The sequence below is a fragment of the Schistocerca gregaria genome, chromosome 3, assembly GCF_023897955.1.
Source record: "Schistocerca gregaria isolate iqSchGreg1 chromosome 3, iqSchGreg1.2, whole genome shotgun sequence".
NCBI lineage: Eukaryota > Metazoa > Arthropoda > Insecta > Orthoptera > Acrididae > Schistocerca > Schistocerca gregaria.
In genome coordinates, this window is record NC_064922.1 from 764,905,724 (window position 1) to 764,918,604 (window position 12,881).

Sequence of the window (12,881 nt, forward strand, 5' to 3'; positions counted from 1 at the left end):
ATGGGGCAGAGCTGTTTTAATCCGACTGGCCTTGTATGAGGGAGGGTGGAAGTTTCGAGCCACCATGATTTGGATTTTCTGTAGTTTTCCTTAATTACTTCAGACAAATTCAGGAATGATTACTTTCATAAAGCTACTGTCGACTATGTGTACCATTTTTTTTCAAACTAGATCTGTAAGGGTTTTGTGTAATACCAGTTTATATGAATTATATTTTCATTGTTCTTAAATTCTGATAACATAACATGTTCAGAACCGTATCCGTGTAAAACTCATCTTCGGATGATTCGACTACTATATCGACGACGCCATACTTCCTTTTCCCACAAAGGTCAATACAAAACTTCATTGCCGAGAAAACTTAAGGGTAATGTCCCGTTACAGTGAGATACTGTGTGGGTGATGCCATTCGAAATGTATTGCGCAATGTTTCGATATTTCATTACGTCAAGCATTAATCAACCCTTAGGAAGCGGATTGTGTTTCTAATTGTCAGTAAATCTCGATTCTTGAAACGCAGAAGCAGTTATAGACTGAATTTCTTATATGGAGGTACATGAGTAATTCGTCATTTTGAAGCACAAAGTAGGCTTGAATGGAAAAGCAGCCGAGCACGGCCGCGTTTCGAGCCGTGGTGATAATTTAACCTATCACGACAACAATTGCGTTGGCAGCACTGGCATCCACCAATGCGTGGGTTTGAACTGTCACACGCAAACAAAATCAGCAAAAGAAATAAGTTACGTATTAAAAAGATAATTGAAATTTGCCGAAATATAGTTACATCTGACTTGGATTTCACTGAAACTGACTGATCCGAAGGCACGACCCTGAAACAGGTGATATTATAGTCTTTAATTGCTGAGTTATTGACACACACTTCACTGTAATTCTCACCCAATGAAAATTGTTGATATGAGTGACTTGAGGAGTATCATGCTTCTGTTGAGTTATTATATGTTTTGTGTAAGTTGACCTTGAAGAAAACATGGTTCTGAACTGTTGTCTCGCGTTCGACGTAAAGGAAAACGCTACTGCCGGTTTGCTGACTGAATAACGACGCAGACGAAATATAAAAATCCAAGAATTTTCTGTTAAGCAACAGTGGACATTATTGCGCCCTAAAATCGTCATACCCAGTTTCTTTGTGTGTCATATAGTGCCTGTTTGTGCTTGTCGGAAATAGTATGTTATTGCTTTGATAATTACACAAAGGGTTGTTTTTGTATTGCCACATATTGTGCTTTCAGGATGAATGACATAATTTACATGGACTACAATGCCACGACACCAGTAGCCCATGAGGTGGTTCATAAAATAACAGAAAGCCTCCAAAATGTGTGGGCTAATCCAAGTTCTTCATATCCAGAAGGAGTGGCTGCAAAAACAGCGTTGAATTCAGCCAGAAAAGATATAGCATTGCTCCTTAATTGTGAAGCAGATAACATTGTCTTTACATCTGGTGGTACAGAGGTTTGTGAGATACTAAATACCTTACTGTCTCTGCTGCATAAATGTGTTACCTATGTGGTCAGTTGGAATTGTTTGCTTGCTGCGACAAACATTTCATCAGCTTATGGTCATTTTATAGTATGCAAGTAGTTGTGAAACAATGAAAACGCAGAAGTAGATACAGGTAACTCATTTTAATGCATCAGTAGCTGGGAAACACATTTTTAATTTTTGCTTTAAATAAAGTGAATAAATTTAAATTGCCCAGAAATAAACCTTTAATACTAAGTAAATTTTTTATATGTTTAAATCATTAAAGCTGTTTATATGAAATAATACAAACAGAACACTTAAAGAGAAAGCAAAGCCATGTAGATCCATTGGCAGCCAGAATGTAGAATGTACTATAGGTAATTACATAGTGGGTTTCGCACCTGCTAAGTATTAGGCAGTTAGTGGCTCTTGCGATGATAAAACAGAATAGGCCCTGCTCAAGAACAAGTAAATATTTATATTTCTTAAGTTGAAACACAGTTGCTTTTTCCCAAAATCTGTTGCTAATTGTTGAGCATTTTAATTTAAATGTGAAAGCCTTCTGAAATAATGTTTTATTAATTAATCGGTACATGCATAAAAACTACTACATACCACACGACCCATAATCCCTCAGAGTAATTACAACACAACAAAGGAGTAAACAAAAAAAAACTATCGATATCAATTTACATATATCAACATGTTTTTGTTGTTGTCTTCAGTCCTGAGACTGGTTTGATGCAGCTCTCCATGCTACCCTATCCTGTTTAAGCTTCTTCATCTCCCAGTACTTACTGCAACCCACATCCTTCTGATTCTGCTTAGTGTATTCATCTCTTGGTCTCCCTCTAAGATTTTTACCCTCCACGCTGCCCTCCAATACTAAATTGGTGATCCCTTAATGCCTCATAACATGTCCTACCAACCGATCCCTTCTTCTAGTCAAGTTGTGCCACAAGCTCCTCTTCTCCCCAATTCTATTCAATACCTCCTCATTAGTTATGTGATCTACCCATCTAATCTTCAGCATTCTTCTATAGCACCACATTTCGAAAGCTTCTATTCTCTTCTTGTCCAAACTATTTATTGTCCATGTTTCACTTCCATACATGGCTACGCTCCATACAAATACTTTCAGAAACGACTTCCTGTCACTTAACTCTATACTCACTGTTAACAAATTTCTCTTCTTCAGAAACACTTTCCTTGCCATTGCCAGTCTACATTTTATATCCTCTCTACTTCGACCATCATCAGTTATTTTGCTCCCCAAATAGCAAAACTCCGTTACTACTTTAAGTGTCTCATTTCCTAATCTAATTCCCTCAGTATCACCTGACTTAATCCGACTACATTCCATTATCCTCGTTTTGCTTTTGTTGATGTTCATCTTATATCCTCCTCTCAAGACACTGTCCGTTCCGTTCAACTGCTCTTCCATGTCCTTTGCTGTCTCTGACAGATTACAATGTCATCGGCGAACCTTAAAATTTTTATTTCTTCTCCATGGATTTTAATACCTACTCCGAATTTTTCTTTTGTTTCCTTTATTGCTTGCTCAATATACAGATTGAATAACATCGGGGAGAGCCTACAACCCTGTCTCGCTCCCTTCCCAGCCATTGCTTCTCTTTCATGTCCCTCGACTCTTACAACTGCCATCTGGTTTCTGTACAAATTGTAAATAGCCTTTCGCTCCCTGTATTTTACCCCTGCCACCTTCAGAATTTGAAAGAGAGTATTCCAGTCAACATTGTCAAAAGCTTTCTCTAAGTGTACAAATGCTGTAAACGTAGGTTTGCCTTTCCTTATTCTTTCTTATAAGATAAGTCATAAGGTCAGTATTGCCTCACACGTTCCAGTATTTCTACGGAATCCAAACTGATCTTCTCCGAGGTTGGCTTCTACTAGTTTTTCCATTTGTCTGTAAAGAATTCGTCTTAGTATTTTGCAGCTGTGGCTTATTAAACTGATTGTTCGGTAATTTTCACATCTGTCAACACCTGTTTTCTTTAGGATTGGAATTATTATATTCTTCTTGAAGTCTGAGGGTATTTCGCCTGTTTCATACATCTTGCTCAACAGATGGTAGAGTTTTGTCAGGACTGGCTCTCCCAAGGCCGTCAGTAGTTCCAATAGAATGTTGTCTACTCCGGGGGCCTTGTTTCGACTCAGGTCTTTCAGTGCTCTGTCAAACTCTTCACGCAGTATCGTATCTCCCATTTCATCTTCATCTACATCCTCTTCCATTTCCATAATATTGTCCTCAAGTACATCGCTCTTGTATAGACCCTCTATATACGCCTTCCACCTTTTTGCTTTCCCTTCTTTGCTTAGAACTGGGTTTCCATCTGAGCTCTTGATGTTCATACAAGTGGTTCTCTTTTCTCCAAAGGTCTCTTTAATTTTCCTGTAGGCAGTATCTATCTTATCCCTCGTGAGATAAGCCTCTACATACTTACATTTGTCCTCTAGCCATCCCTGCTTAGCCATTTTGCACTTCCTGTCGATTTCATTTTTGAGACGTTTGTATTCCTTTTTGCCTGATTCATTTATTGCATTTTTATATTTTCTCCTTTCATCAATTAAATTCAATATTTCTTCTGTTACCCAAGGATTTCTACTAGCCCTTGTCTTTTTACCTACTTGATCCTCTGGTGCCTTCACTAGTTCATCCCTCAGAGTTACTCATTCTTCTTCTTCTTCTGTATTTCTTTCCCCCATTTGTGACAATTGTTCCCTTATGCTCTCCTTGAAACTCTGTACAACCTCTGGTTCAGTCAGTTTGTCCAGAACCCATCTCCTTAAATTCCCACCTTTGTGCAGTTTCTTCAGTTTTAATCTACAGCTCATAACCAATAGATTGTGGTTATAGCCCACATCTGCCCCTGGAAATGTTTTACAATTGAAAACCTGGTTCCTAAATGTCTGTCCTACCATTATATAATCTATCTGATACCTTTTAGTATCTCCAGGGTTCTTCCATGTATACAGCCTTCTTGTATGATTCTTGAACCAAGTGTTAGCTATGATTAAGTTGTGCTCTGTGCAAAATTCTACCAGGCGGCTTCCCCTTTCATTTCTTATCCCCAATCCATATTCACGTACTACGTTTACTTCTCTCCCTTTTCCTACTACTGAATTCCAGTCAGCCATGACTATTAAAGTTTCGTCACCCTTCACTATCTGAATAATTTCTTTTATTTCATCATACATTTCTTCAATTTCTTTGTTATCTGCAGAGCTAGTTGGCATATAAACTTGTACTACTGTAGTAGGTGTGGGCTTCGTATCTATCTTGGTCACGATAAGCCGTTCACAATGCTGTTTGTAGTAGCTTACCCGCATTCCTATTTTCCTGCTCATTATTAAACCTACTCCTGTATTACGCTTATTTGATTTTGTGTTTATAACCCTGTAGTCACCTGACCAGAAGTCTAGTTCCTCCTGCCAGCGAACATCACTAATTCCCACTATATCTAACTTCAACCTATCCATTTCCCTTTATAAATTTTCTAACCTACGTGCCCAATTAAGTGATCTGACTTTCCACTCTCTGATCCGTAGAACGCCAGTTTTCTTTCTCCTGATAACGACGTCCTCTTGAGTAGTCCCCGCCCGTAGATCCGAATGGGGGACTATTTTACCTCCGGAATATTTTACCCAAGAGGACACCATCATCATTAACCATACAATAAAGCTGCATGCCCTCGGGAAAAAGTAACAGCTGTAGTTTCCCCTTGCTTTCAACCGTTCGCAGTACCAGCACATAAAGGCCATTTTGGTTATTGTTACAAGGCCAGATCAGTCAATCATTTACACTGTTGCCCTTGCAACTACTGAAAAGGCTGCTGCCCCTCTTCAGGAACCACACGTTTGTCTGGCCTCTCAACGGATACCCCTCCGTTGTGGTTGCACCTACAGTATCGCCGAGGCACGCGAGCCTCTTCACCAACAGCAAGGTCCATGGTATCAACATGTCCTGTTAATTTGACATTGACACACAGTATGAAATCTAAATGCACAGCCACTCCTCCACTTATTTCACAAGGCCACAGTTTCTTACATGTTTCATGTCTGGCTTTGCAAAGTTGTTTGTTGAAAGCACCAGCTGAAGTTTTTTGAGAAGGAAGAGTTCCAACACCTGATTCAACAATAGTCAAGATTCTCTATTCACCATAAATCTGTTCATAATGATGTGGGTTTCGTCAATTTGATACAAGATAAAGTATATACAATGTGCATTAGTACAATGTGTAGCATTAAATATTATTTCTACAAAGTTTGTGCTGTACATAATAATACAATTAAAGGTAATAATTTTTAAAAGTTAATATAATCTGGTAAATTAAAGTATTCTTTAATATTATAAAAAGGGTAATCTGTTAAACAGTTGTATCCCTTATATTTAAAACTAATTTTATCCATGGTCCGAGCAAAGACTGGTAACTTATTGAAAATTCTGTGCGGGTTTACGTTGTGAGAGTGCATTCTTATAACTATATGCTTGGATCCAGAGTTTGTTACTAGGTTCATGGCTAATTGAATGTCTCCTTTATCATCATGATATACTGTAATTGACCTTATGACACTGCTTGGATCTACCTCAGACATAAGTTGACCACAGTAAATCTTGAATAGTTGATGCCAAGGTCATATATTCTTTTTTAAAAGTAGAAAGTGACATTTTTTTCTACTAGGCCACAGAATTAGAGTTTGCATTTTTATGCCTGAACCAGTTACAGTGTGTGTGTCATTGATTTTATTTCCCCAACCTGCATCACTGGAGGGCATTATTTCTCTCTTATCATCTCTAGAAAATTCTAGCTTATAGTCCATTGTTCCTTTAAGTGTCTAAACAATCTTTTTATTGACAGCCAATGGACCTTCTTAAAACAGTGATTATATCTGTTAGATACACACATAAGGTCTGGAGATTTGGGATAGATATAAAAGGCTTCATATTGCCTCTTGATAAGGTACATTGATATCACTTGACTCAACTGCTTCAAAATCCAAACCAAGTTAGTGTTTTTTTCCATAAGATTTCTGGGAGATACAAATTGTTTCATATTCACAGTCCCATGCAATTTACTTGCCTAGGCATTGGCTTATCTGTTTGATCTTCAAGAACTTCTGAATTGATCCAAAACACTTCTGTCATTTGATGACAGGTCTGTGAAAATAAATACATGATCAGCATTTGATCTGTTAAATTTCAATTTTCTTAACACGTCATCAATTTTTTGATTCCAGTTCCTACCAGCCTGTTTGAGTTATAAATACCTTTTTTCAGCCAGGAGTTGCAGAATTTTCCAGTAGAATGATACAAATGTCTTCATATAAGCCTCCAGAGAGATAAGCAGTAGTGATATGAACAGGGTTGATCTCCATGTTCTCTCAAGCTGCCGTAGATGAGAAATATCTAATGGATGCATGCTTGACCACTATACTTTTCATACCCACTTAGTCTTGAGTGGTTTGTGTCCCCTGGGTAGCTCTACTTCTTAAAATGTGTTGTCATGAACTAGAAATGAGAATTTTTTTGTCATTCTTCATTATTCGTACTTTCCAAGGTTTCTTTCACATCCGTGTCTTCACTCTAAAGTCCTTTCAAATAGTAACTAACATGTTCAGGCCCTGTCTCGGGTTTTGGTTGTCTGTCTGACCATCGAGGTGTAACCTCTTCAACTATGTTTTTCTTCTCATGACCCTTGTCTTGAGCTTCAGGTTTTATGAATCACTATAAAAGCCATAAAAAGGTTTATTATTACTGTCATCTCATGTAACTTTTCCTTCAGCTTGTGAAGTATTTATGGCCTGAAGAACTGCTTCTTGTTCCACTCCTAACGAGTTTGTGGTCTTAGCATCCTCTTTGATCTTGAAAAATTCTTATCTTCCAGGAATATTACATCCCTGCTCACAGTTAACTGGCCAGTGATATGTGATTTATTCATCTCGTTATGTACAGTTTTCAAAGCATTTGATTTGATGTACAGGAGACATGTCAGACTTTACAAAAAGCAACTTTTTTCTCTTTTTTAAGAGAAATACAAAATTTTACTTAATATTTTACATTTCTAAGTTACAGCTACAAAATTACATAAAATAATACATGTAATACAATCCCTGTGTTCAGACTGTGAAGCTGAAGCTGTCCTCAATGAATTCTTCGACAGAATAACAACACTTTTCCACCAGAAGAATAAAGAGATGTCTTTTTGTGAACCAAGCTCCATCTTAAATATATTACTGCCTTTTATTTTATTGAAAATTTTTAACCCCATTTACTCTGGCATTTGGGCATAAAGTTTTAAACAATGTGTAGGAAGTTTGAAATTATCTCTGTGGCAAGTGCTGTAGTTGTGGTCAAAAAGGAAAGTGTCTAGTGTATGTTGATTTTTAAATAAAAACACCACCACCTCATATATGTATTTTCATTACACACGTTTCCAATTACTTTCTTTTGTAGTACTAGGGTCCTAGTGACATTTTTACGTTGGTAGCAATCAAGAAGAATTATAATTAACCTTGTGTCTGTTTCTGCTAGTGACATTTGCTGAATTTCCCCACAAGATTATGCCATAATGAACAACTGACTCTAAGTTGCAGTAATAAACTATCTTTCTGGTATCTATGTTTGTGGCGACTGAAAAAATACACATTGCAAATGTCAAGCTGTTCAGTTTATTTGCTAAGTAATGTATGTGTACATTCCAATTAAAATTTTTATCAAGATTTAGGCCTAAGAACTTCACGTGGTTTGCTTCTGTGATATCCTGATCATTGCAAGTTATCATTATTTCAGTCCTTTCTACTGATTTAGCTTCAAATTGCATCATTTTGGTTTTAGTTACATTTAGTTTTAATCCATTTTGATGGAACCAATAATCGAGTTTTTCTAAAGTATTTTTGGCTTTTTCTGGAATACTTTCAGATATCTCATTTTCAATTAGAACTGATCTATCATCGGCAAATAAAACTGAATGAACATCAGTAGCAAGCGCTAGGTCATTTACGTAAAAAAGAAACGGATAGGGACTCAATATCAAACCTTGTGGGACTCCTTAGGGACCTGTTTTCCAGTCTGAGGAATAATGGTTCCATTTGAAGTTAAAATTAGCCTTTGTTCCTTATCTGACAGGTAAGAGCTAAAGCATATTAAAGTAGTGTCCTCGATCCCATGCATCATTTGTGCAGGAGTAATGCATGGTTCGCTGAATCGAAAGCTTTAGTTAGATCACAGAATATTCCTGTGACTTTTCTACCATTATCTAATGTGGAGCATATTTTTTGGATAAATTCATTTATAGCACTCACAGTGCTTTTACCCTGTTGGAATCCAAAATGGTTTTTAAAAATTATATCATTTACAGTAAGAAATTAATTAATTTGTTTTGCTGCATTCTTTTCAAATACTTTATAGGAGACCGGCTAAAGAGAGATATGGCAGTAATTCCCCATATCCTTTGTCCGGCAAAAGAGAGATAGGGCGGTAATTCCCCATATCTTCTGCCGATCCTTTTTTGAATAGAGGTTTGTTCTCAGCATATTTCAATACATTTGGAAAGCATCCCTGTTCAAAAGATTGATTTATAATAATTGACAGTGGTTGAGAAATAATATCGTAATCACACACTTGATTACAGATGTGGTTATTTCATCCCGCCCATGTGAGGTTTTGTTTTTAGAGACAATATTAACTTTTCCTCATCCCTTTAGGCGATTTTTTTCAAATTGTTTAAAAGATGTTTTCTGGCCTTTTCATAATTTGTGATGCCTTGATAGAATGTCATATCGACATCTGATCTTACTACATTTAGGAAGAATCCATTGAAAAAACTGGACATCTGAACAGGGTTTACTATAATTTCATTATCACATATAATTTTCAAAAGCTCATGAATTTTTGCTTTGGCTCCTAATTCAGACTGAACAAGTGACCACACTGCTTTTGTCTTATTTCTGTGTTCTCGTATGAATTTATTATTTGCAATTTTTTTAGCTGTCACTACAACTTTCCTAAATACAGCTTTATATTGTTTGACATAAGTAACAAAATCTGGATTTCTGTTTGATTTGAACCCATTGTGGAGCTCTCTTTGTGGCACTAGAAACTTTTATTCCTGTTGTAATTTATTTGAATTTATCAATTACTTTCTTTTGCTTGGATCTACAAGGGAATGATTCATTAAATATGTCTTAGAAACAATTTAAGAATTTGTCATAGTTTATCGAGCTTGAACTATTGTGGCCTACAAGCCAGCTTATTATACTTAATGTACTGCGGAATAAATCCACTTTACTTTTACTGAGATCCATTTTTATATACACTTCTAGATGCTCCCTACTAATGGATTTATAGTCTTTATTGCCTGACAGTAGTCTTCAAATGTCAACTCCGATGACATCTTATCCCACTTCTTGTGATGGGGTTTTGGGATGTGAACCATTGCACTGCAGCCAAAAGTTCTCAGATGTTGTAAACAAGGCTTTCTCCTATGCCAAAGTTCATAAGTTGTCATATCTCCAAGTGTGGTGGAAGGCAAACAATTTGATAGGTATGCAGCCGTAGACACAGCTTCAGTCCAATATTCCTTTGGTAGGTTAGCTTTGTACATCATGGTACAAGCTTTCTCAACCAATGTTCTGTCAGCTCTCTTGGGAACACCATTTTTCTGTGGACTGTAACATACTGTAAGCTGGTGGATGATACATTCAGGAAGTCAGAATTCTTTTTAGTTCATCATTGACACACTCCTTTCCATTGTCAGAGCTCAACTTCTTGATTTTTCTGCCTGTCTGCTTGTCCACCATGACTTTGAAGTTTTTAGATATCTGCATTACTGTGATTTTTTTTTTTTTTCTTGAAGAAATAAACGAACTTTAATATTGAAAGATCATCAGTGAATGTGAGAAAATAATGGTTTCCACCAATAGACACTGTCTCCATTTGCCCACAGAAATCACAATGTACTAAGTCTAAGGTGTGTTTAGAATACTCTTTGCTAAGTTTGAATGGAAGACGTGACTGTTTTCCATGATGCACATCTCACAGGGATCCTTAATCACAGTATCTTCATTTCGTTCCATTGAAAACTTTGACAACTTCAGCATACTTTTGCAATTCATATGTTCTATCCTGTGATGCCATAAGAATTCACTATCTTTGTGTAGTAGCACTGTTTCGTTTCAGTTGTACTCGGACAATAGACACTGCTATTAGGCAATGTGTTGGCGATTAGTTCACCTTCTGCATCGTAGACGAATCCATCTTTCTTGCTAAAAGTCACTCTATGCCCTTTGCTTACAATCTTACTACCTGAGAGCAAGTTTACCGCTGATTTTGGGATATGAATGACATCAGATGCTTCTACTTCTGTTGTTTTATAACCAGGTCAGATAATCAGATGAACATGCCAATAGTCTCTCCTACTAAGCCATCACCTCCCACACTGGCCACTGAACTAGTATGTGGCTTGACACTGTGAAGCTTCCTTCCATCATTAGTGGCGTGAGTCAAGGCACAGGAATCTAAATACCATGTATCGTTTCTGAGAGACTGTTTAACATCAGCTGCAAGAAAAGCTCTTTTTTCTTTAGACTGTTTCTAAATACATATCAGTCATTGTTATGTTTTGACGAGCTTTCTCCTTTATGTCCTTGCTAGAACAGTATTTAGCAACATGATTTGGTTTGTTGCACTTGAAGCATTTAATCATGCATTTTGTAGGCCTCTGCTTGTTTGTATATAGAGCAGATTCTTAATTTCACTTGCATCTTCTTTCACTTTAATAGCATCTCCTGTGATATGTGTGCCACTGTTTTCAGCTGCCATGATCATTGGCTGATAATCAGATAATCCAGCCAGGATTCTATTCACTCTCTGGAAACTACACTTCATTTAACTTAAATGCAGTCATTATTACTCAATCATAGTAGTCATCTACTGACTTATGTTTATCTAATTTGGTTGTGATCTAAGCATGTGTAAACCCTGACAAAGCCATCCAAGCTTCTGGTGCTGCATTTGTGTCCCTTTATAGGGGAATAAGTCATCTTGTCGAAGAAAAGTATAATCCAGGAATGTGCATTTTTGTCTTTCTTTCTCCAAGAATCATCCTATCTCATCTGATCCGAAGGAGGGATTCCAACAACATCCCACACAGTTCGTCATGGGCAGAATACATCTTAATGGCAAATTTCTACGTCAAATATTTTCCAACCACTGGAAGTCCAGTACCACTCATTTTTAACATTGAGCGAGGGGGGGGGGGGGGGAAAAAAAAAGGCAGTCTGCACACACATCTAATCAGTCGACAAAAAACGAGAGATAGAGATGTGTAATTTCCGAACTAGCTCTAGATTTCCGCATATGACTTCGATTTTAATATTTATAAAACCATTCATTCATACTTGTGCCTAGGCCTGTAACCTTTTATTGAACACTTTTTAATATAAATGTGAAAGATTTCTGAAATAATGTTTTATTAATTAATCAGCATGCTCATAACTACTACTACATACCTCAGAACCCATAATTACCACTAAGTAATTAAAACTCAAAGAAGTAAACAAAAAAACTGTCAACTATCAATTTGCATATCTCAGCACAAATTAATTTTTTTGGTTGATAGTGTATGACAGATTACACATTGTTTATGAAACTTTCATTAATTTGTGAAAATTGTTTGATGTGATTACTCACATTTTCAAGTAAGAATAGATAGCGAAAACTTGAACCTGCAATTGGTTCTTGCCTAACTGGAGGTGTTCAGTGTAGCCTACTGCAGTTTTAAGACTGTGACAGGATTTCTGCAGGTGTTTTTACCCCCCCCCCCCCCCCCCTGGAAACTTAATTTGTAATAAATCATATGCACCCTGTTTAAGTTAAATTGGCTATTCCAGTTATGTTTGGCTATAGTGCCTAGAGTGCATGGCTTTGAGGGGGGGTTGTAGTGTGTGTGTGTTATTGGAAGTGTGTTTATTTATTTATCTTTATTCATCCAATGACCTTCGCACAATGATATAGAATTTGTCAAGGTAATACAGTGGCAATCAGTAGGCCAGAATATAATACATAACATGCATTAAGGGGATAGTACAGGTATTCAGCTGTGGCCTAGACTGAGAAACCATCCCAGCATTTACCTTGGCAATCGAGAAGAACTCCAGAAAATCCAAATCAGAATGGCCAAACAAAGCAACTCCATCCTCCAGAATTTGATGTCATTCTTCTTAGTAAGAGGCGACTAAAAGGAGTCTCTCACATTTCGGCCCTACAAGTTCAGGTCCCATTTTATGGTTTGACCTGCTACTTTCTAAATTCTTCAGAAGTGTGGACCATACGGGAAAGGACGCCTTACGTGGTGCATGAGTTAACCATAGCGCCT

General features: G+C 37.1%; 1 protein-coding gene across 1 annotated transcript in view; it reads left to right on the forward strand.

The window, feature by feature from the left end:
- The first annotated feature begins 318 nt into the window (after positions 1-318).
- Positions 319-12,881, forward strand: part of LOC126354688 (selenocysteine lyase-like) — a 150,537-nt gene continuing 137,974 nt past the window's right edge. The window contains exons 1-2 of the mRNA XM_050004496.1: positions 319-839; positions 1,251-1,473. Coding sequence (XP_049860453.1) covers positions 1,252-1,473 — 222 coding nt within the window. The 5' untranslated portion in view covers positions 319-839; position 1,251. The remainder of the gene's footprint in view (positions 840-1,250; positions 1,474-12,881) is intronic.